Source organism: Phyllobates terribilis, unplaced genomic scaffold, assembly GCF_046119375.1.
Source record: "Phyllobates terribilis strain yellow unplaced genomic scaffold, ASM4611937v1 Scaffold_10__3_contigs__length_209671492, whole genome shotgun sequence".
Lineage (NCBI taxonomy): Eukaryota > Metazoa > Chordata > Amphibia > Anura > Dendrobatidae > Phyllobates > Phyllobates terribilis.
The window spans coordinates 146,918,446-146,944,271 of NW_027362770.1; the positions used below are offsets into that span (position 1 = coordinate 146,918,446).

At 42.0% G+C, this 25,826-nt stretch overlaps 1 protein-coding gene across 3 annotated transcripts in view; it reads right to left on the reverse strand.

Annotated features, from left to right (window-relative positions):
• Positions 1–344: 344 nt before the first annotated feature.
• Positions 345–25,826, reverse strand: part of IKBIP (IKBKB interacting protein) — a 42,945-nt gene continuing 17,463 nt past the window's right edge. The window contains exons 3-4 of one of the 3 annotated variants that reach the window (XR_012250926.1): positions 23,111–24,948; positions 20,883–23,078 (exon numbers count right to left, since the gene is read on the reverse strand). Coding sequence is in view for 2 of the 3 variants with exons in the window: in XM_073649904.1 (XP_073506005.1) it covers positions 24,139–24,948 (810 nt within the window). In the remaining variant the exon portion in view is untranslated. Of the gene's footprint in view, positions 1,179–20,882; positions 24,949–25,826 lie in introns of those variants that run through there. The other 2 variants (XM_073649905.1, XM_073649904.1) reach the window with 2 other exon arrangements.

Consider the following 25,826-nt stretch of genomic DNA (forward strand, 5'->3'; position numbering starts at 1 on the left):
GATTATGAGCCCCAATGGGGACAGAGATGATAATGTATGTAAAGCACTGCAGAATATGTTGGCGCTATATAAAAATAAAGATTATTATTATAAAGTGTGCCTAATCCAATTGGAAATGAGAAGAACTGTTTGCTGAACTATTGGATTAAATGTGTGTAGAAGTCCCAAAACAGTAATTTTCTGCATTATCAAGAAGCACACCGATACATACATTACATTTTACGTAATTAAAGCCTCTCGAAGAAGAAATGATTTTGGCAGTGAGTGGGAGGTGAAAACACGACTGTTGCCGAAAATAAGATTCATAGAAATCAATAAAATTATAAAGTATAGAACAACAAAAATAAAAAAGAAAAGCACTTTATTTAATAGGAATGTGTCGTGCACACAATACCCATACGTAGCCCCCCTCTCGATGGATCTGGTTAAACCTCCTACACGTTACTAATTTTATTACTTAGATCTAGGACTTCGGATTTCATCACCGTTAGGTTGTACATTTTATCACTTAGCAGGTTAATATCTTTTTCTCTGTTCAGTAGATCGGATGCCAAGCGGCCGATCCTCAGAGACAGATCATTTATCATGGCTTCTAAATAGGCAAAGTCCTTCTGGATTGTGAAGACTTTTGGCTTGAGCTCATTGGCAAAGTTTACGGCCTGTAAGACCTTCAATCTGTCGCTCTCTAGACTGGAGAGTTTATCGAAATTGTCCGTGAAATTGCCCTTGAGCTCCGATAAACGTATCTTTAGAAGATCTATTCTGTCTGAATTTCTAGACACCGAGCTCTTCAGTGAGGTGATACGGTCAATGCTGCCGAATAAAGCATCTCCCATTCTCTCTGCCGTGTTCTTCTCGACTTTCTCTAATTTTTTCTCCAACTCGTTCACTGAGTCAGTCATGGATATAATGTCCATCTCCATCCCCGATATCCTTCTTACATCTGTCTTCACGGTGGCTATCTTGTTGGAAACTTCTTTAGAGACACCTTTAGTGGTCTGCTCAACCTGAGAAATGGCTTCTTCAAGGGCGGTAAGGTTGACTTCCAATTGGTCTCTTTTTGCCGAAATAAGACTTGTCCACTGCTCGATATTGCCAATGTCTTTTTGCAACTGTTCCATATGTTGGGTGATCTGAAGATCCTTTAGCTTGGTCATGGTCAGTGTGGTTTCTTCCATCTGAAAATTAAGAAAAATATGATAATAGTTTTTTTGGAACTTTATTAATAATTGGCTATTGTTAGGAAGGGCAATCAAAGTTTGATAGGAGGGTCTAACTTCCATTGATCAGCTGACTGATGTGGCCATTGTGATTCATTCAATGCTATGTCCCTTCATTGTTTGGCTGTGCCTTGTATTGAATTGGACTACACTGCAATATCAGGTGCTGCCACATCAAAAACAACAGAGCTGTGCCTGGTTAACAAGGAGGTCCGCTCATCTGCGGGTTCCAGGAGTTGGCTCCCCACCAATCTAATATTAAAAACCATCTATTTTGTAATCTCAATTGAATAAAAAGACAATGTAATTGGACATTAGATGGGCATCTAACCCCTTTTTAAATGCTTTCCTACTATAGCCCATTACTAACTATTGGGTTAGAGGTATTTCTTTAGCTTTACTACTTTAAAAGTAAAGAACCCTTTCCTAAATTTTTATTCCTTGACAGTTAATGTGTCCTGGTTCTTCGTACAGTTCTTGGAATGAAAAGAATCACACCCATATATTATTATATTTATATCCATATACAGTGGGTACGGAAAGTATTCAGACCCCTTTAAATTTTTCACTCTTTGTTTCATTGCAGCCATTTGGTAAATTCTAAAAAGTTCATTTTTTTCTCATTAAAGTACACTCTGCACCCCATCTCGTCGGAAAAAAAAACAAATGTAGAAATTTTTGCAAATTTATTAAAAAAGAAAAACTGAAATATCACATGGTCATAAGTATTCAGACTCTTTGCTCAGACACTCATATTTAAGTCACATGCTGTCCATTTCCTTGTGATCCTCCTTGAGATGGTTCTCCTCCTTCATTGGAGTCCAGCTGTGTGTAATTAAACTGATAGGACTTGATTTGGAAATCACACACCTGTCTATATAAGACCTCACAGCTCACAGTGCATGTCAGACCAAATGAGAATCATGAGCTCAAAGGAACTGCCCAAGGAGCTCAGAGACAGAATTGTGGCAAGGCACAGATCTAGCCAAGGTTACAAAAGAATTTCTGCATTACTCAAGGTTTCTAAGAGCACAGTGGCCTCCTTAATCCTTACATGGAAGAAGTTTGGGACCACCAGAAGTCTTGCTAGACCTGGCCGCCCAGCCAAACTGGGCAATCGTGGGAGAAGAGCCTTGGTGAGAGAGGTAAAGAAGAACCCCAAGATCACTGTGGCTGAGCTCCAGAGATGAGTAGGGAGATGGGAGAAAGTTCCACAAAGTCAACTATGACTGCAGCCCTCCACCAGTCAGGCCTTTATGGCAGTGTGGACCGACGGAAGCCTCTCCTCAGTGCAAGACATATGAAAGCCCGCATAGAGTTTGCGCAAAAACACATGAAGGACTCCCAGACTGAATACTTATGACCAAATGATATTTCAGTTTTTCTTTTTTAATAAAAATGTAAAAATTTCTACATTTCTGTTTTTTTCAGGCAAGATGGGGTGCAGAGTGTACATTAATGAGAAAAAAAATGAACTTTTTAGAATTTACCGAATTGCTGCAATGAAACAAAGAGTGAAAAACTTAAAGGGGTCTGAATACTTTCCGTACCCTCTGTACATACATACAGTTATATGAAAAAGTTTGGGCACCCCTATTAATCTTAAGCTTATTGTTTTATAAAAATTGGTGTTTTTGCAACAGCTATTTCAGTTTGATATATGTAATAACTGTTGGACACAGTAATGTTTCTGCCTTGAAATGAGGTTTATTGTACTAACAGAAAATGTGCAATCTGCATTCAAACAAAATTTGACAGGTGCATAAGTATGGGCACCTCACCAGAAAAGTGACATTAATATTTAGTAGATCCTCCTTTTGCAAAAATAACAGCCTCTAGTCGCTTCCTGTAGCTTTTAATGAGTTCCTGGATCCTGGATGAAGGTATTTTTGACCATTCCTCTTTACAAAACAATTCCAGTTCAGTTAAGTTTGATGGTCGCCGAGCATGGACAGCCCTCTTCAAATGATCCCACAGATGTTCAATGATATTCAGGTCTGGGGACTGGGATGGCCATTCCAGAACATTGTAATTGTTCCTCTGCATGAATGCCTGAGTAGATTTGGAGCGGTGTTTAGGATCATTGTCTTGCTGAAAGATCCATCCCCTGCGTAACTTCAACTTTATCACTGATTCTTGAACATTATTGTCAAGAATCTGCTGATACTGAGTGGAATCCATGCGTCCCTCAACTTTAACAACATTCCCGGTGCCGGCATTGGCCACACAGCCCCAAAGCATGATGGAACCTCCACCAAATTTTACAGTGGGTAGCAAGTGTTTTTCTTGGAATGCTGTGTTTTTTTGCCGCCATGCATAACGCCTTTTTGCATGACCAAACAACTCAATCTTGGTTTCATCAGTCCACAGGACCTTCTTCCAAAAGGAAATTGGCTTCTCCAAATGTGCTTTTGCATACCTCAGCTGACTCTGTTTGTGGCGTGCTTGCAGAAACGGCTTCTTTCGCATCACTCTCCCATACAGCTTCTCCTTGTGCAAAGTGCGTTGTATAGTTGACCGATGCACAGTGACACCATTTGCAGCAAGTTGATGCTGCAGCTCTCTGGAGGTGGTCTGAGGATTGTCCTTGACTGATCTAACCATTCTTCTTCTCTGCCTTTCTGATGTTTTTCTTGGCCTGCCACTTCTGGCCTTAACAAGAACTGTTCCTGTGTTCTTCCATTTCCTTACTATGTTCCTCACAGTGGAAACTGACAGGTTAAATCTCTGAGACAGCTTTTTGTATCCTTCCCCTGAACAACTATGTTGAATAATCTTTGTTTTCAGATCATTTGACAGTTGTTTTGAGGAGCCCATGATGCCACTCTTCAGAGGAGATTCAAACAGGAGAACAACTTGCAAGTGGCCACTTTAAGTAGCTTTTCTCATGATTGCATACACCTGGCTATGAAGTTCAAAGCTCAATGAGGTTACAAAACCAAAAAAAGTGCTTTAGTAAGTCAGTAAAAAGTAGGTAGGAGCATTTAAAACAAGAAAATGATAAGGGTGCCCATACTTATGCACCTGTCAAATTTTGTTTGAATGCAGATTGCACATTTTCTGTTAGTACAATAAACCTCATTTCAAGGCAGAAACATTACTGTGTCCAACAGTTATTACATATATCAAACTGAAATAGCTGTTGCAAAAACACCAATTTTTATAAAACACTAGATGGTGGCCCGATTCTAACGCATCATGTATTCTAGAATATGTATGCGGCAGACCGGGCGCAATCAGCAGAGCGGTGTTTAAATTTGGCGCCAAAATCGCTGATTGGTCGCGGCCGGCAACCGCGACCAATCAGCAAAGCGGTGTTGAAATTTGGCGACTATATCGCTGATTGGTCACGGCCGGCGGTCGCGACTAATCAGCAGAACGGGGTTTAAATTTTGCGCCAATAATGCTAATTGGTCGCAGCCAGCGATAGTGACCAATCAGCAGAGCGGGGTTTAAATTTTGCGCCAATAATGCTGATTGGTTGCGGCAGGGGGTCGCGACCAATCAGCAAAGCGGTGTTTAAATTTGGCGCCAATAATGGTGATTGGTCACGGCCGCGACCATTCAGCAGAGCGGTGTTTAAATTTGGCGGCAATAATGCTGATTAGTCGCGGCCGGCAATTTGGCGCCAACAATGCTGATTAGTCGCGGCCGGCAACCGCGACCAATCAGCAGAGCGGGGTTTAAATTTGGCGCCAAAATTGCTGATTGGTGGCAGCCGGCGGTCGCGACCAATCAGCAGAGCGGGGTTTAAATTTGGCGCCAATAATGCTGATTGGTCGCAATCACCGGCCGCGACCAATCAGCAGAGCGGTGTTTAAATTTGGTGCCAATACGGTTGATTGGTCGCGGTTGCCGGCCGTGACCAATCAGCAGAGCGGGGTTTAAATTTGGCGCCAATACTGCTGATTGGTCACAGCCGGCAACCGCGACCAATCAGCAGAGCGGGGTTTAAATTTGGCGCCAATAATGCTGATTAGTCGCGGCCGGCATCCGCGACCAATTAGCAGAGCGGGGTTTAAATTTGGCGCCAAAATCGCTGATTAGTCGAGGCCACCGGCCGCGACCAATCAGCAGAGTGTTGTTTAAATTTGGCGCCAATCTCGCTGATTGGTCGCGGCTGGAGTCCGCGACCAATCAGCAGAGCGTTGTTTAAATTTGGTGCCAATCTCGCTGATTGGACGCGTCTGGCGTCCGCGACCAATCAGCAGAGCGTTTTTTAAATTTGGCGCCAAGCTCGCTGATTGGTCGCGTCTGGCGTCCGCGACCAGTCAGCACAGCAGTGTTTAAATGTGGCGGCAAGATCGGTGATTGGTCGCGGCCGCTATTTAAATGTGGCGCCCAAATCGGTGATTGGTCGCGGGCAGCGGCCGCGACCAATCAGCAGAGCGGTGTTTAACTTTAGCGCCAAGATCACTGATTGGTCGCGTGCGTAGAGCGCGACCAATCAGCGAATCGTATTGGTGAGGACCGCTGCCTGTGCGGCTACTTCCGCTGCGAGAAGCCGGGAGATGAGCGACTGCTCGCAGCAGAAGTATCCCGACCCGCAGAGCCGCTCCCCGGTCCTCCCTTGACACCCTAGCCGCTGATGTCCCCACAGTATCCGCATGGTGTTACAAAGGTCCGGACATTTGAGTTAAAAATCGCTGATTGGTCGCTGGCGCTGCCCGCGACCAATCACCGATTTGGGCGCCACATTTAAATATCGGCCGCGACCAATCAGCGATTTTTAACACAAATGTCCGGACCTTTGTAACACCATGCGGATACTGTGGGGACATCAGCGGCTAGGGTGTCAAGGGAGGACCGGTGAGCGGCGCTGCGGGTCGGGATACTTCTGCTGCGAGCGCAAGCTCATGTCCCGGGTTCTCGCAGCGGAAGTATCCGCACGGTCGTCTCCCGGCTGCATCTCCGTCCCGCAGATGGGTCCGGCGGTCGAGGTCCTTCTGCTGTTACCGGCCGGGAGATGAGCGCCTCGCGGCGCTCATCTCCCGGCTGCATCGCCGCTGAGCTCCGTCCCGCAGATGAGTCGCTAACGGCCGCCATCTTTTTTCAGAAATCCTGTGGCGCTGATTGGCCGCTGCCGGACCAATGAGCGACGCGGGATTTCCAGGACAGACAGACAGACAGACAGACGGGATAAGACAATTATATAGTAGATTAAGTTTAAGATTAATAGGGGTGCCCAAACTTTTTCATATAACTGTACATACATACACACGCTCATATTAATAAGATCACATCTAAGATGTATTTTTTTTCAAGCCAAACATTCCTGACATTAAATGAGTGTTGAATCAGGATAAAAATGTTTGCTTTTTATCATTAGAAAAAAAAATGAAATCTTACAATTTTCACACTGGCCTATGGGTCTATTCTAGACTTCCTGTTCTTTATTGAATACTTTTCAGAAGTCTCATTATCATCACAGACAGAATTTCAATGAAAGGTAACACTTCAATATAGTAGATAACACCGGATGCACCATTCACAATAGGTGATGTCACAGCTCACCTCCTCCTGTACAATGACTGATAACACCTCTATATACAGTAGACAACACAGGATCCACCATTCACAATAGGTGATGTCACAGCTCACCTCCTCCCCTCCTGTACAATGACTCATAACACCTCTATATACAGTAGATAAAACAGGATCCACCATTCACAATAGGTGATGTCACAGCTCATCTCCTCCTCCTCCAGTACAATGACTGATAACACCTCTATATACAGTAGATAACACAGGATCCACCATTCACAATAGGTGATGTCACAGCTCACCTCCTCCTTTACAATGACAGATAACACCTCTATATACAGTAGGTAACACGGGATCCACCATTTACAATAGGCGATGTCACAGCTCACCTCCTCCTCCTGTACAATGACTGATAACACCTCTATATACAGTAGATAACATAGGATCCACCATTCACAATAGGTGATGTCACAGCTCACCTCCTCCTCCTCCTGTACAATGGCTGATAACACCTCTACATACAGTAGATAACACAGGATTCACCATTCACAATAGGTGATATCACAGTTCTCCTCCTCCTCCTGTACAATGACTGATAACACCTCTATTTACAGTAGGTAACACAGGATCCACCATTTACAATAGGTGATGTCACAGCTCACCTCCTCCTCCTGTACAATGACTGATAACACCTCTATTTACAGTAGATAACACAGGATCCACCATTCACAATAGGTGATGTCACAGCTCACCTCCTCCTCCTGTATAATGACTGATAACACCTCTATTTACAGTAGATAACACAGGAGCCACCATTCACAATAGGTGATGTCACAGCTCACCTCCTCCTCCTGTACAATGACTGATAACACCTCTATTTACAGTAGATAACACAGGATCCACCATTCACAATAGGTGATGTCACAGCTCACCTCCTCCTCCTGTACAATGACTGATAACACCTCTATTTACAGTAGATAACACAGGATCCACCATTCACAATAGGTGATGTCACAGCTCACCTCCTCCTCCTGTACAATGACTGATAACACCTCTATTTACAGTAGATAACACAGGATCCACCATTCACAATAGGTGATGTCACAGCTCACCTCCTCCTCCTGTACAATGACTGATAACACCTCTATTTACAGTAGATAACACAGGATCCACCATTCACAATAGGTGATGTCACAGCTCACCTCCTCCTCCTGTACAATGACTGATAACACCTCTATTTACAGTAGATAACACAGGATCCACCATTCACAATAGGTGATGTCACAGCTCACCTCCTCCTCCTGTACAATGACTGATAACACCTCTATTTACAGTAGATAACACAGGATCCACCATTCACAATAGGTGATGTCACAGCTCACCTCCTCCTCCTGTACAATGACTGATAACACCTCTATTTACAGTAGATAACACAGGATCCACCATTCACAATAGATGATGTCACAGCTCACCTCCTCCTCCTGTACAATGACTGATAACACCTCTATTTACAGTAGATAACACATGAAGTCATAAAGCCCACAAATGATAAACATACTTAAATTAATAAAAGAACCACACTACTATTATATATGGAGTAAAACTTATTTATTGGTCGGGTACCTTTGTCAAGTTTAATAAAATAATCAATATAGTAAATCCATGAATAATCAAATACATTAACCCCTTTACCCCCGAGGGTGGTTTGCACGTTAATGACCGGGCCAATTTTTACAATTCTGACCACTGTCAATTTATGAGGTAATTACTCTGGAACGCTTCAACGGATCCCCCTGATTCTGAGACTGTTTTTTCGTGACATATTGTACTTCATGATAGTGGTAAAATTTCTTCAATATCACTTGCGTTTATTTGTGAAAAAAACGGAAATTTGGCGAAAATTTTGCAATTTTCAAAATTTTAATTTTTATGCCCTTAAATCAGAGATATGTCACACAAAAGAGTTAATAAATAACATTCCCCACATGTCTACTTTACGTCAGCACAATTTTGGAACCAAAATTTTTTTTTGTTAGGGAGCTATAAGGGTTAAAAGTTGACCAGCGATTTCTCATTTTTCCAACAAAATTTACAAAACCATTTTTTTAGGGACCACATCACATTTGAAGTCACTTTTGAGAGGTCTTTATGACAGACAATACCCAAAAGTGACACCATTCTAAAAACTGCACCCCTCAAGGTGCTCAAAACCACATTCAAGAACTTTATTAACCCTTCAGGTGCTTCACAGGAATTTTTGGAATGTGGAAGAAAAAAATGAACATTTAACTTTTGTCACAAAAATGTTACTTTAGACCCAATTTATTTATTTTCACAGGGGTAACAAGAAAAAATGGACCCCAAAATTTGTTGTGCAATTTCCCCTGGGCACGCAGATACCCAATATGTGGGGAAAAAACACTGTTTGGGCGCACGGCAGGGCTCGGAAGGGAAGGAGCGCCATTTGACTTTTTGATTGTAAAATTTGCTTGAATAATTAGCGGACGCCATGTTGCGTTTGGAGAGCCCCTGTGCGCCCAAAAATTGGAGCTCCCCCACAAGTGACCCCATTTTGGAAATTAGACCCCCCCAAGGCACTTATCTAGATGCATAGTGAGCACTTGAAACCCCTAGGTGCTTCACAAATTGATTCGTAAAAATGAAAAAGTGTTTTTTTTTTTCATTTTTTCATTTTTACGAATCAATTTGTGAAGCACCTGGGGGTTCCAAGTGCTCACTATGCATCTAGATAGGTGCCTTGGGGGGGTCTAGTTTCCAAAATGGGGTCACTTGTGGGGGAGCTCCAATGTTTGGGCACACAGGGACTCTCCAAATGCAACATGGTATCCGCTAACAAATTGAATGGAAAATCGGCTCAAATTGTTAGCGGACACCATGTTGCGTTTGGAGAGACCTTGTGTGCCCAAACATTGGAGCTCCCCCACAAGTGACCCCATTTTGGAAACTAGACCTCCCAAGGCACCTATCTAGATGCATAGTGAGCACTTGGAACCCCCAGGTGCTTCACAAATTGATTCATAAAAATGAAAAAGTGAAAAAAAAACACTTTTTCATTTTTATGAATCAATTTGTGAACCACCTGGGGGTTCCAAGTGCTCACTATGCATCTAGATAGGTGCCTTGGGGGGTCTAGTTTCCAAAATGGGGTCACTTGTGGGGGAGCTTCAATGTTTGGGCACACAGGGACTCTTCAAATGCAACATGGTGTCCGCTAACAAATTGTCGGATCAAATTGTTAGCGGACACCATGTTGCGTTTGGAGAGGCCCTGTGTGCCCAAACATTGGAGCTCCCCCACAAGTGACCCCATTTTGGAAACTAGACCTCCCAAGGCACTTATCTAGATGCATAGTGAGCACTTGGAACCCCCAGGTGCTTCACAAATTGATTCATAAAAATGAAAAAGTAAAAAAAAAAACACTTTTTCATTTTTATGAATCAATTTGTGAAGCACCTGGGGGTTCCAAGTGCTCACTATGCATCTAGATAGGTGCCTTGGGGGGTCTAGTTTCCAAAATGGGGTCACTTGTGGGGGAGCTCCAATGTTTGGGCACACAGGGACTCTCCAAATGCAACATGGTATCCGCTAACAAATTGAATGGAAAATCGGCTCAAATTGTTAGCGGACACCATGTTGCGTTTGGAGAGACCTTGTGTGCCCAAACATTGGAGCTCCCCCACAAGTGACCCCATTTTGGAAACTAGACCTCCCAAGGCACCTATCTAGATGCATAGTGAGCACTTGGAACCCCCAGGTGCTTCACAAATTGATTCATAAAAATGAAAAAGTGAAAAAAAAACACTTTTTCATTTTTATGAATCAATTTGTGAACCACCTGGGGGTTCCAAGTGCTCACTATGCATCTAGATAGGTGCCTTGGGGGGTCTAGTTTCCAAAATGGGGTCACTTGTGGGGGAGCTCCAATGTTTGGGCACACAGGGACTCTTCAAATGCAACATGGTGTCCGCTAACAAATTGTCGGATCAAATTGTTAGCGGACACCATGTTGCTTTTGGAGAAGCCCTGTGTGCCCAAACATTGGAGCTCCCCCACAAGTGACCCCATTTGGGAAACTAGACCTCCCAAGGCACTTATCTAGATGCATAATGAGCACTTGGAACCCCCAGGTGCTTCACAAATTGATTCATAAAAATGAAAAAGTGAAAAAAAAACACTTTTTCATTTTTATGAATCGATTTGTGAAGCACCTGGGGGTTCCAAGTGCTCACTATGCATCTAGATAGGTGCCTTGGGGGGTCTAGTTTCCAAAATGGGGTCACTTGTGGGGGAGCTCCAATGTTTGGGCACACAGGGACTCTCCAAATGCAACATGGTATCCGCTAACAAATTGTCGGCTCAAATTGTTAGCGGACACCATGTTGCGTTTGGAGAGCCCCTGTGTGCCCAAAAATTGGAGCTCCCCCACAAGTGACCCCATTTTGGAAACTAGACCCCCCAAGGCACCTATCTAGATGCATATTGAGCACTTGGAACCCCCAGGTCCTTCACAAATTAATCCGTAAAAATAAAAAAGTGTTTTTTTTTTCACTTTTTCATTTTTATGAATCAATTTGTGAAGCACCTGGGGGTTCCAAGTGCTCACTATGCATCTAGATAGGTGCCTTGGGGGGTCTAGTTTCCAAAATGGGGTCACTTGTGGGGGAGCTCCAATGTTTGGGCACACAGGGCCTCTCCAAATGCAACATGGCGTCCGCTAACAATTTGAGCCGATTTTCCATTCAATTTGTTAGCGGACACCATGTCGCGTTTGGAGAGCCCGTGATGTGCCTAAACAGTGGAGCTCCCCCACAAGTAACCCCATTTTGGAAACTATATCCCTCATGGATTTTATTAAGGTGTATAGTGAACATTTTGAACCCAGAGGTACGACACAGAATTTGATAACATTAGGTCATCATATTGAATAAGTTGTCATTAGTCTTGAGCGCAAGTGCTCGCTACTTGAGTTTGCATCGGGTACTCAGGTATGCACCATGTACAGCGTGTGCTCGAGTGACATGGTCGAGTCCCTGCTCCGCATGTTTCACGGTTATTAGACACCCAAAAAAAAACATGCGGGGATCGCTCGTGCATGGCAGGCAATCCCCGTAAAGTTTTTTGGCCGCGAAGCATATGGGGCGGAGACTCGAGCATGTCACTCAAATACCCACGATACTCAATGCATACCAGAGCACCCGATGCAAACTCAAGTAGCGAGCACTTGCGCTCAACACTAGTCGTCATATCGTCATCTTTTTTTCTTACTTTTAAAAAAAATCCCAACCCCATCACAACCCTAACCCCAAACCCAGCCCTAACCCTAGCCCAACCCTAACCCGAGAGTTTATTTTTTACGCCGTTCCTCGTGCGGTATAAGTGATTAGACGACTTTATTCTTCGGGTCGGTGCGATTACAGTGATACCAGAATCATATGGGGTTTTTATGACTGACAGCTGTCACACACTAAAAGACGCATTTTTTTTAAAATCTAGTTTTTGCATCGCCATATTTTGAGAGCTATAATTTTTCCAGATTTTGGCAGACAGTCATGTGATGGCTTGTTATTTTGCGGGATGAGTTGACGTTGTTATTGGTGCCATTTTCAGGCACGTGACATTTTTTGATCGCTTTCTATTCCGATTTTTGGGAGGCAGAATAAACAAAAACCAACAATTCAGGACTTGTTTTTTTTTTTTTTTTTTTTTTTTTTAATTCTGTTCCGCGTGTGGTAAAATTGATAAGGTAGCTTTATTCTTCGGGTCAGTACGTTAACAGCGGTACCACATTTATATCGTTTTTCTATGTTTTGCACTTTTACATAATAAAAGCAATTTTATAGAAAAAATTATTTTTAGCATAGCTTTATTCTGAGAGCTATAACTTTTTTATTTTTTGGCTGATGGAGCTGTATGTCGGCTTGTTTTTTGCGGGACGAGATGACGTCTTCAGCGGTACCATTTTTATTTATATTTGTTTTTGATCGCATGTTATTCCATTTTTTGTTTGGCGGTATGGTGATAAAGCATTGTTTTTTGCTTCGTTTTTTTTTTTTTTTACCGTGTTCACTGAAGGGGTTAACTAGTGGGACAGTTTTATAGGTCAGGTTGTTCCGGACGCGGCGATACCAAATATGTGTACTTTTATTGTTTTTTTTTGTTTTTTTTTATAATAATATTTATTGATGGGTACATTATATTTTTATTTTTGGTGGATTATTTTTTTTTTTTTATATTTTTGCAATTTTTTTTAATTTTTTTTTTTCACTTTCTGAAAGTTTATATGCTTTATTACTTTGTCCCACTATAGGACTTTCACTTTTTTTTCTCTGATCGCCTGCATGGCACAGGAATGCAGCACCATCCCTGTGCCATGCAGGCTGTCAGCGCTGGACAGGGAGAAGATTGTTTGGAGATGCACTGCGCATGTCCAAACAACCTTCCTGCTTGTCTGGTGACCCGGATGTTGTCATGACGACATCGGGTCATCATGGCAACACCCGGGAAGCCGCGTGAGACAGCGCTGGAAGCCGGAAGAGGAGGTGAGTATCTGCGATCACCTCCCCTTCCCACCGCAATGCTGCGATCGACTTCGATTGCAGCATCGCGGGGGTTAATGTGCTGGGAGCGGTGCAGGACCGCTCCCTGCACATAGTATCGGGTGTCAGCTGTGACAATCAGCTGACACCCGGCGGCGATCGCGCCCGCACAGCCTGTGTGCGCGCGCGATCGCGATGACGTACTAATACGGGTCTGGCTATTAAGTCCCAGGGCACAGATGCGTATTAGTACGTCAGATGTTGTTAAGGGGTTAAAGATTAAAACTGCTCCAGACATAAATAAATAATTTAATAAATAACTCATTAATAATTATCTCCATACGGATCCACCCAAGTATCTGGGTGACCCATCCTCTGACAAAGTACCCAAACCTAGCCGTATAAATACCAAAAGCAAAATAACCGGGGCGAGAGGGCGGGGCTTCTTCAGCTCTTGAGGTAAAACTGACCCCTCCTGACAGGAGCCGTCACCTTATATAGGCATATGCCCCCACTCTCCCCCCCTTACAGAACCAATCAGCTGTTCTCCATTTCCCGCTCAAAAACCGGTTAAGGCCAGATTTGTACCACTTCTGAAACTTCCCAGTAATATTGTCAGTTACCTCATAACCTGACTTGACCATGTAATACATTAGGGGCTTATTCCCTCATGATGTCCCCATTTAAGGCAATGTGGCCATCTCAGGATCCACCATTTACAATAGGTGATATCACAGCTCACCTCCTCCTCCTCCTGCACAATGACTGATAACACCTCTATATACAGTAGATGACACAGGATCCACCATTCACAATAGGTGATATCACATCTTCCCTTACTCTCCATCCCTTCACAATGACCTTCGCATAGGATCATTACATGGTTCAATACAAAAGATACAGTCGGAGTCAGTCTATTGCTATTAATGTACATGTGCATTTCCTAAAAACAAACAGGAAGTATGAGTCCAGAATTGCCCCATATGCTAGTTTGAAAACTAAAAAATGTATATTTTTTAATACAGATATGTCTTGAGTTTATTTGTGAAAAAATTCAAAATTTGGTGAAAATGTTGAAAATTTCGCAATCTTCAAACTTTGAATTTTTATGCCCTTAAATCAGAGTGATATGTCACATAAAATAGCTAATAAATAACATTTCCCACATGTCTACTTTACATCAGCACAATTTTGGAACCAAAATTTTTTTTGTTAGGAAGTTAGGGTTAAACGTTGACCAGCGATTTCTCATTTTTCCAACAAAACTTACAAAACCATTTTTTTAGGGACCACATCACATTTGAAGTGACTTTGAGGGGCCTTTATGACAGAAAATACCCAAAAGTGACACCATTCTAAAAACTGCACCCCTCAAGGTGCTCAAAACCACATTCAAGAACTTTATTAACCCTTCAGGTGCTTCACAGGAATTTTTGGAATATGGAAGAAAACCATGAACATTCAACTTTTTTTTTCACAAAAATGTTACTTTAGACCCCAATTATTTTGTTTTCGCAACGGTAACAGGAAAAAATGGACCCCAAAATTTGTTGTGCAATTTCTCCTGAGCACGACCAATACCCCCATATGTGGGGGAAAACCACTGTTTGGACGCACGGCAGGGCTCGGAAGGGAAGGAGCGCCATTTGACTTTTTGAATGTAAAATTTGCTTGAATAATTAGCGGACGCCATGTTGCGTTTGGAGAGCCCCTGATGTGCCTAAACAGTGGAAACCCCCCACAAGTGACCCCATTTTGGAAACTAGACCCCTCAAGGATTTATCAAGGGGTATAGTGAACATTTTGAACACAGAGGTACGACAGAATTTGATAACATTAGGTTATCATATTGAATAAGTTGTCATTAGTCTTGAGCGCAAGTTCTCGCTACTTGAGTTTGCATCGGGTGCTCGGGTATGCACCATGTATCACGGGTGCTCGAGTCCCTACCCCGCATGTTTCACGGTTATTAGATACCCCCAAAAAAACATGCAGGGATCGCTCGTGCATGGCAGGCAATCCCCTCGAGGTTTTTTTGGCTGTATAGCAGCCGTGAAACACATGAGGCGGAGACTCAAGCATGTCACTCGCGCACCCGCTATACTTGGTGCAGACCCGAGCACCTGATGCAAACTCAAGTGTTGAGCGCAGGTGCTCGCTACTAGTCGCCATATCCTCGTCATTTTTTTTTCTTTACTTTTGAAAAAATCGGCACTCAGAATGTATGCAAACAAGGGAATATATTTATTCAAACAGATGACTCTGTTTGTAGATAGACATTTCGGCCTACAATTGGCCTTCTTCAGTACAGTCTGGCGTTTGTACATGTATACAAATAGGGACACAAATGACCATAGATAAGATGCATCAGCTGCATTTCAGACCATAGTATGCGCTAGGGTATTGCACTTCTGTGCTTCAGAACGAGCGCACGTCTATCTATACCATCAGAGGCATCTGTTTGAATAAATATATTCACTTGCTTGCATACATTTTGAATGCCGAATTTTTTCATACCACAACCCTATTCCTAACCATAAAACAACCCTAACCCTATCCCAAGGGATCCATTCACTATAATGAGGCAGCAGAGTTACTCTGGACTCCGTCTGGCCTCTGTTTAGCGGTGTCCTTTTTTCAGAGGTTCACAAAACTGTGTCCGACGGCACTTTTATACACGCCTAATAAAAAGACGGACACTGTGTCCACGGTGCCTCCATCTGCCTCATTGCAGGGAATCTTCAGTCTGAATCACGGATTTCAGAGATTTACACGGAAACCCCGATGTAAGCGCTCAGCGCAGAGCGCAAGATAAATGTGCGCTGAGCCTTACTGCGATCATTGGGGGCAGAATGAACAAATCAGCAGCAGGTGAAGAATTGGTTTTATTTATTTTTTACGCTGTTCCTCATGCGGTAGAAGTGATTAGACGACTTTATTTATTCTTCCGGTCGGTGTTATTACAGCAATAATAGATTTATATCGGGTTTTTATGTTTGGCAGCTGTCACACACTAAAAAGCTGCTTTTTTTTTTTGCAAAGACTAGTTTTTGCATTGCCATATTTTGAGCGCTATAATTTTTCGATATTTCGGCTGACAGAGTCATGTAAGGGCTTATTTTTTGCGGGATGAGTTGATGTTTTTATTGGTACCATTTTCGGGCATGTGACATTTTTTGATCACTTTCTATTCCGATTTTTGGGAGGCAGAATAAACAAAAACCAGCAATTCAGGAATTGTTTTTTTTTTATGCCGTTCTGAGTGTGGTAACATTGATAAGGCAGTTTTATTCTTGGGGTCAGTACGTTTACAGCGGTACCACATTTATATTTTTTATGTTTTGGCGCTGTTACACAATAAAAACTATTTTATAGAAAAAATAATTATTTTTGCATCGCTTTATTCTGCGAGCTATAACTTTTTTATTTTTTGGCTGATGGAGTTGTAGGGTGGCTTGTTTTTTGGGAGACAAGATGACGTTTTCAGTGGTACCACTTTTATTTACATTCGTCTTTTTGATCGCGTTTTATTCCACTTTTTGTTCGGCGGTACGATGATAAAGCACCATTTTTTGCTTTGTCTGTTATTTTTTTTTACGGTGTTTACTAAAGGGGTTAACTAGTAGGACAGTTTTATGGGTCAGGTCGTTCCGGACATGGCAATACCAAATATGCATATTTTTTATTGTTTTTTCATAATACTTATTTATGGGTACAATATATATATATATATATATATATATATATATATATATATATATATATATATATATATATATATATATATATATAAAACCCCTGATTAAGATCATATTTAATTTTGTAATCCTTTTTACAATCTGAAAATCACTTACCAAGCAAAATCTCATATTTAACGCAATCTTACAGGAGAATTATAGATGGGTAATTGTGACGACACAGCTTCTAATCTTAATTATCCAGACGTCTAAATTCGTTAGGCCAGGAGAAATAGACTATTATCTTTGTGTTGACTTTTGAATTTATGTGTTTTTCTTTGGTGGGTCAAGAAGGACTGACTAGTATTTGCATAAACCTGAATGTTGACATTTGAGTTGATATTTACTGCAATTTATTGTATGGAGAACAGCGACTCAGGGTTGGGCAACAATGATGTTTGTTCATATGCTAATTACATATTGTACTAGGCCAGCTAGTTTGTTCATTTACAGAGCAGGGGGATACAAACTATGCAAATTGATTAATGATAAAACAATGAGAAATGAGCCCTGCAACTTTCCCCCTGTCCTGTGAATGATGACCTGAGACACATATGTAAATATAAAAAGAGATTTCTATTGCGCTGCAAGGAGAATCAGAGCGACTCTGCAATACAACAGCTTGGTAGCATGGCTCCATCCAGAGGGACACAGATTTGGATTCTACACGATTCCAGCCTAAGGGAACACAGCCCTGGCTGGAAGGATACAGATCTGCTCCATTGACCATCACTGACCCTATGGAGACGTTTGGAGAAACCAGGATTGTGACCCTCCGGTCACCTGGTCCCATGGATATGTTTGGGTTAGCCAGGTTGGGACCATCCGGTCACCTGGTACCCATGGATACACTTGAAGAAATCCAGGTGGGGACCATCTGGTCATCTGGTACCATGGATATGTTCGGAGAAGTCAGGGTGGGCCCATCGAGTCTCATAGCCTTGTACTCAATGGACTGTCAGCTTCCTAAGCTTGCTGCTACCTCCTCTCAGTGGGTGTCCACCCAAAGCGTGGTGCCACTGGTTGAGGTAGTTGGCCCTGGAAGTCCCAAAGTCGCTGCTGCTCTATTCCCGGCGGGCCAGCGAAAGGGTGAGACTGTGTAATTTTGCACAATCTTGGGTATTTGCTGGAACTGTTCTATATGTTTTTTGTCTGTTTGGTGGTTCAATAAAGTATTGACACACTGCTTTACCCTCACCCTGTGTTGTCTGAGTAGTATTATGCCCACGGAAGACCCTGGGTCTTCACATTTTGGTGTCAGCAGTGGGACACTACTCAGCCTGGTGGATCTGCAGGGGACTGGTGTTCGCACACACCGTCCAAGGGCTCCACAACCAGGGAGGTATATAGACAGACCCAGCAGACCGTAGGTGAGGCATACACAGCAGGCTGCACAGTAATATTATACTGAGTTTGCAGGTTTTTATTTCTCTTGTTTTATATACTTCTAAGTCTTATTTGCTTTTTCAGCTGCTGCTTGGCGTTGAGTACCGCTGCTTGGCTTTTGAACACCCAAGTCCTTCTCTTGTTCTTTTATCCCCAGTTTAATCTAATTTATTATACATGCAGCAATACTATTATTATAGCCTAAAAAAAAGCATCTGCCATGTTCTTGCCCATCTTATCTAGGTCTTTATGTAACATTTTACAATCAAACTGATTTATAACAACTTTTTGGACATGGTATCATCTTACTTTTTGGACCCGCTGCTTGGTTCTTACACGGTAGGCTTTAATGTAGAGTGAATCAATGGGCCGCCACAGTTCTTGGCTTCTTCTAACAAATGGATGGGATGTGGGTGGCGTTGAATTGATTTTTTACTGCAGTCTAACAGGGTAAATGAAATAGGTTTATCTAATTTAGACAACCAATATATTGTAAATGATGAGCAGGGTAAGAACATTATTTCAGTTTCCACAGAAACAACTCTTCGAAGAAGAGAACAGATGATCCATTTTACACCGAGCTCGACATAAAAAAAAATTCTCACGCGGCACGGGAAGTCGTGAAAATGTTCCTGTCTTTTTGAGAAGTTAATACTCAAAACAATAGGATCCACTGTGTAAAGGGGTCTTCTCACGTTTCAAAGTTATCCCCATTGTGGTTGGACCCCCAACGATCGGAAGGTTATCTCCTATCCCGTGGAAAGGAGATAACTTTTAAACTTGAGAACACCCCTTTAAGGTCACCATCTCTTGGGCAGCATGAAGATTGTGCCAAGATGGTCTCTCACTCTGGAGGACTGGTACTATGACACAGTTATCCTACTGATTTCAATGGGCACAGTGTAGTGCTATATTTCCCCTGTGGTGGCATTACAGGAAAAATAAACACTTAAAAGGGAAGCGATCACCAGAAAATAATCTATTGTTTAAATACATTTTTTTGTGTTAAATGTATTTTTTAGACTTTATGGCAATGTTTTTTTTTACATATCACAATGTGTATTATAAATCTTGCAATTTTCACTCTAGCCACTCTAGACTCTAACTTCCTGTTTCAGGAAACAACACATGTACATTAGTCACAAAGGGTCGGGATCTGACCAATCTTTTGAATAAAGTGTCTAAGGAGCCCATACACATTTGTTTTTAACTTTTGGGCATTTTTTTTACACATAACAATGTGTATTAAAAATAATACATAGAAATGTTGCAATTTTCACAATGGCAATTGGGGTCTATTTTGACTATTGCTTCAGGAAACAACACATGTACATAGTCACAATGGTCAGATCCCGACTAACTCTTGCATTGAAGTGTCTAAGGAGCCCATACACATTATATTAACGTTAGCCAAACCCAATGATACCAGCGGGGTCGGGCAACAGTCTAATGTGTATGGGCGTCTCCTAACAGGTGATGTTAGGGGATAGAAGAATCCACCATGTACGATTTATGACTACTGATCCTTTTGTTCTCAATGAGATAAGCCACCATCGGAGGAGTCTGAAAGTGTCTCTCTCGTAGAGAACACCGGAGCGCTCAGCAGAGTAGGGAGAGATAGCTGCCCAACGACTGGCTGAATTATCTTCAGCTGACAACAATCCATTGTGTATAGGAGGGCTTTATAGCTGCAATTTCCCCCAGACTGCAGATGATCACTAGGGAATCTCAGAAGGAGGACATTTTTGTGATCAGCTTATTATCAAATAACTCTTCTTACTTGTAGGGATTGTCCAAAGCAGACAAGCCCTTTAAAAGTTGTATCGTAGCTGAAAACGTCTACTGGACGAGTGAAAAATGTTAATTTAGATCCTACCCTTGGGATCACCAATGAACACTAGAATGGGGAACACTGCCAACCCCTTAGGCTTCACGAACATGACAAGAACGTTAAATGGAGTGGTGTTCAAGTCTATGGCACTAACAAAAACAGGGAAAAACAGTGAATCGGACCCCCACTGATCTGGGATTTCTCACCTACCCAACCATGATTTCAACTGGCGAGGAGCCAGACCTGCATCGATCAGTTTATCAGCAGGATGGGTTTACCTACATTAGACCTCTGTATCCAAATAATTTTATATCCTCAACTTTTATTTTTCTCCGATAGGTGTAAAACTCAGCAGACATTGATAGTTTGTTCCCAGTGTTCACGGATCCATTCCTCCCTGTTTTTCTTAGAGAAGAATGGGATGTTTTCATTACTAGTTCATCTTGTCTGTCATTCTGCCCCTGAGCTATTTTTATGAACTATTTTTTTGAGGAATTGGAACAGTGCCAGAAAAACTGAAATAAACGTTCCACCCTAAATAATGGACCTATTAGTAGAAAACTAGATACCACATGGCCTTTGGTGATGTTGCACCTGCTGTTTTGCCCAGAGACATACAGCTTACAAATACTATACTTACATATAAAGAGTACAGTACATCGTTAACTTAATTTTTTCTAATTTTATTGCATTAAAAATAGAAGGCATAAAAATATAAGTGCTCTGTGCAATGTAAAAAAATGTAAGGGGGTGTAAACTTTTGTAACTTCTATATCCAAAATAAAAATAGAAAATCAACGATGCAAACAGTCCTGAAGAAAAATCTCCTATTGTTTTGTGTATACAGCAATGATGGAGACCTGTGTGCCTCGAAGGTTACAGGGTACAAAGTGATTCCGTGTGTAGCCATACTCTCACAGCAGGCCCCTACTTCTCTCTTACCTATTGAAGCATGACTACATGGGGTTTGTTTGTAGTCTGTTACCGTAGAGACGCAAGGAGAACAAGAATTTGAATTAAAGGGCTAATCTCAAGTTCTTAAATGGTTGAAATTACAAAGCGATTGTAAAAAAAAGCAACTTTGTAAAGTATTTTTTTTTTTATTAAAAATTCTCAAGGAAGGACTGATTTTTAATTGTGAAGTTTACAGGTTGTTGAGTATGGTTACCGGCCACCCTCAATTGTCGGGTTACTTAGGCAAGGAGCGCACTTAGCTTGCAGGCTCTATGCTTTAGAGAAGGGGTGGGGAACCTCCGGCCCACGGGCCATTTCCGGTCCTCGATGACCTTTTCTCCGGCCCCAGGCAGATTCTCAGGGACCGCAGTGCTTGGGCCAGTGAATGCTGCGGCACATGCAATAAAGGATTATGACCTGACGCTAGCCAGTGACAGGACATCCTTCTTGGGCAGAGTTAGTACGATGCACTCCTGTCCCACAGCTGAAGACAGCAGCGGCAGCCCCCATGTCTAATGTGATGCATATATGCTCCTGCTTCAGCGTATCCTGTCATGTATATGCTCCTGCTCCAGCGTCTCCTGTCATGTATATGCTCCTGCCCCAGCATCTCCTGTCATGTATATGCTCCTGCCCCAGCGTCTCCTGTCATGTTTATGCTCCTGCCCCAGGCTCTCCTGTCATGTTTATGCTCCTGCCCCAGCATCTCCTATCACGTTTATGCTCCTGCTCGAGCGTCTCCGGTCATGTTTATGCTCCTGCCCCAGCATATCCTGTCATGTATATGCTCCAGCCCCACTGTCTCCCATCATGTATATGCCCCAGCATCTCCTGTCATGTATATGCTCCTGATCTAGCATCTCCTGTCATATATATGCTCCTGCCCCAGAATATCTTATGTGATTGATATGCTCCTGCCATGTCTCCTGTAATGTGCTGCATATGCTACTGTCTCATATGTGATGTATATGCTCCTGCTCCACTGTTTCCTATGTGATGAATATGCTCCAAACCCCAGTGTCTCAAATGTGACGTATATGCTGTAGACCCAGCATCTCCTATATTCCTATGTGATGGGACAACATCTGCAAGGAGCTTGTATGTTCTCCCCATGTTTGTGTGGGTTTCCCCTGGGTTCTCTGGTTTCCTCCCACACGCCAAAGACATACTGATTGGGACTCATAATCTAGATTCCCTATGGGGACAGTGATGATAATGTCTGTAAAGCGCTGTGGAATTAATGGCGTTATGTAAGTGAGTAAAATAAAATAAATATGCTCTAGCCCTAGTGACTCATATGTGATGTATAACCATCAATCTTGAGAAGCACACCGGCCCGTGCAACTAGGAAGCTGGGAGGCAGAGGAGACAGAAGATTAGAACACTCCTTTAAGTCTATTTGTAAAGTTGCTTCAATTCATTTTAGATGCATTAGAGCAAAAAAAAATTGATGGCAAAGATGGACATAAATGCAGAAAACATTCAGACTGGGATTACTAGAAAATCCCAGTAGAAAAATAAGCTAAAATCTTTGACAGAATATGACTGCATCCAATTCCACACATTTGGAATTTTTGCAATGTTGCTGCCAACTCAAAATCCACATGAAATAATTGAAGAATTGCTACCACATTATGATCCCAGCTGGAGCTACTGTCCTGCTATCTTTTGGTCAGGGGACGTGTTGGTAGTTTCGGTGTTAGCTGTAAATTACATGTCCATGATGCCCCACCACATATCATAGTTTTGGCAGCACAAGCTCATGCGCACCTGAACCACTATACAGGTGCAACAGGATAAATATTTAGTGTCAATAATCAGCACAAAAGCTTAAAGATGTTGCCCCATCTTCATTCTTCAGAACACCTCTCCTCTGCCTCCTGTGATGTATATGCTCCAGCCCCAGCGCCTCCTGTGATGTATATGCTCCAGCCCCAGTACCTCCTGTGATGTATATGCTCCAGCCCCAGTACCTCCTGTGATGTATATGCTCCAGGGTCTCCTGAGATGTATATGCTCCTCTGTCAATGTATATGCTCCTCTGTCAATGTATATGCTACTTGACAGGGGTCAGTGTACTCCTGATCATTAACAATTCAGACCAGCAACATGGTTGCACTGCTGCCCCAAACTGCGTCCTCTCCTATGCTGCAAATTGAGGCAGCTTTGCCTCTGCAGCATCGTAGAGCAGGGACACTGATAGCCTGCAGAAGAGGTTGATAACTTTGACAACAAACAGTAAACAATAGAATTAAAATTCCCTCCTTTCCGGAGAACAGAAAGGATTTTTAACAAGAGGCAAATTGCAAAGTTGCTTGTTTTTACAACCACTTTGCAATTTTTACCCATTTAAGAACATGAGACAATCCCTTTAAAATATATATGCCAACTATTGAACAACAATTTTTTTTTTCTGAAGGTCCAAAATTCTCTAATACTATATATATTTGTTATCTAACTGTATCTCTTAAGCTCCAAAGCTCCCCCTATTGGTGGCTGCAAGTATTCAAAATCATATTAGTTACTTCTATTTTTTTTTTTTTTTTGCAGATAAGCTCTGCCCCAGAAAAATGGTGCTCCAATTTCTTTATTGAGCCATTAAGAAACTGATCAGCACAAAATGTTGGATCTGGTAGTAAAAGATAATAATTCTCTTTAAATCTGAAATAGTGGAGATATTGTTCCCAGAACAATATTCATATAACACTGAGTAATTGTATGCAACACCTCATCGTTCCTTCCGTAATAAGAGACTTGTCAGAAGAAGCTTATCTGGCTTAAAAATTAGTTGAACCTACATAGAAGCAAATCACCATGTGATGGGAAGAATACTGTTGAAGTGGTCATATTTTGGCAAAAGGGGTAGACTGATGTCACCCACTTGGGTCCATGGATTGGCAGATCTATAAAGGTTCATAGTTCCCTAAAAAAAGGTTAAAAAATATATATTTTGGCCTTTAAGTTTCATTTTAACTGTTATCTGATTCCTTCTCCTCTGAAAGAGATTTGTCGTCAAGTTTGGACAAAATATTTGCTTTCTCCTTCAATACCGATACTTCATTTTGAAGTTTTAGGATACTGTTATCGTACTGCATCCTTTCCAGGGCATGCTGGATCTCCAAAGTCTCGGTAATGATTTTCAACAAGTTGTCCTCCGTATTAAAAACTTGCTCGGTCAATGTATTCATCTTTTTCTCCAGGTCCTGCATCTCATTAGACACCTTCAGAAGGCTATGTACAGCGGAGTCAATCGTTGGCAAATTCTTGATGCATTTGGTCAGTTTAGGCTGGAATTCTTCCATGTTCTTTCGGACTTTATTGTTCAGATCGGCTAAGTCACTCTGCTCTTTTTCCAGCTCCTTGATAGCGTTGTCATCCCATTCCTGAACTTCAGAAATCCGCTGAAGGTCATCATCTTCCTGGGTTTTCACCGTTCTAAAATTGCGGAGAGTCCCTGACTCAAACTCTTTAAGTTTCTCTGAGAGTTGCTTGAGTGTTTGGTCAGCAGAGTTGATCTTCAAGGTCATCTGGTTATGGAAAGACTTGGTTTCCGTCTTGACAGAGTCAGATTTGAGGTTCATCTCATCAAGACTCTTCTTCCATGAATCGGTGACGTTCTGAAACCTCAGGTTGATAGTCTGCATCTTTTCAGAGAGTGATAGCTCACGGTTTTGGATGTGATCGATATCGGCATAGAGGTTAGTCAACTGTTTCTGCAAGTTGCTCACTAGAGAAGATGATGATGTTGCTTCTGCTAGGACCTCATTGGTAGACTTGAGCTGTAAGAGAAGGTCCATGTGCTTAGTGTAACACAATGTAATGTATGAAAGAAAGAAATCCATAAACACAGGGTCATCATAAGGAACGAAAATATGAGATCTGGCTTGCACCAATCAGGAGCCACATTTTAATATTCTTTTTAGACTTTCAAACTCATAGACCTTCTCCAAGGATAGGTAGGCATGGAAGAGCAGAAAATGAAGGCTTAATAAAGTTGACCAAAGACTGAAGAAAGTTCACAAATTATAGAGGCAAGGTCATGTGAGGTATCTTTTTAGAACATCATGGAAAGTTTGGTTACATGCAGCAGAGAAGGAAGAAGCACCATTCATGAGAACTTGCAACCACCCAGTCAAGAGGAGAGATTTTTGGACTTGTGATTCCTAGGCTATGTTCAGTTTTTTGAGGATTTAAAAAAAAATGAGTTATTCAAAGGAAAATTACATCAAGAAAAGCTCCTTTTTTGGGGGACCGTCTGGAGGAGTTTTTCATTTCCTAAACATGTTTTGAACACTTTGTTTTCCTGAAGTGTTCTTTGGAGCCTTCTGATTGGACAGTGCTTAATTTGAGGAGGTTTCCTTCAGGATCTGCTTCAAAGAAGCGCCATGCACTTACCCTATTTTTCAGACTATAAGACGCACTTTTTTCCTCCAAAATTTTGGAGGAAAGTGAGGGGTGTGTCTTATAGTCCAGATGTACAGTACAGACCAAAAGTTTGGACCTTCTCATTTAAAGATTTTTCTGTATTTTCATGACTATGAAAATTGTACATTCACACTGAAGGCATCAAAACTATGAATTAACACATGTGGAATTATATACTTAACCGAAAAGTGTGAAACAACTGAAAATATGTCTTGTATTCTAGGTTCTTCAA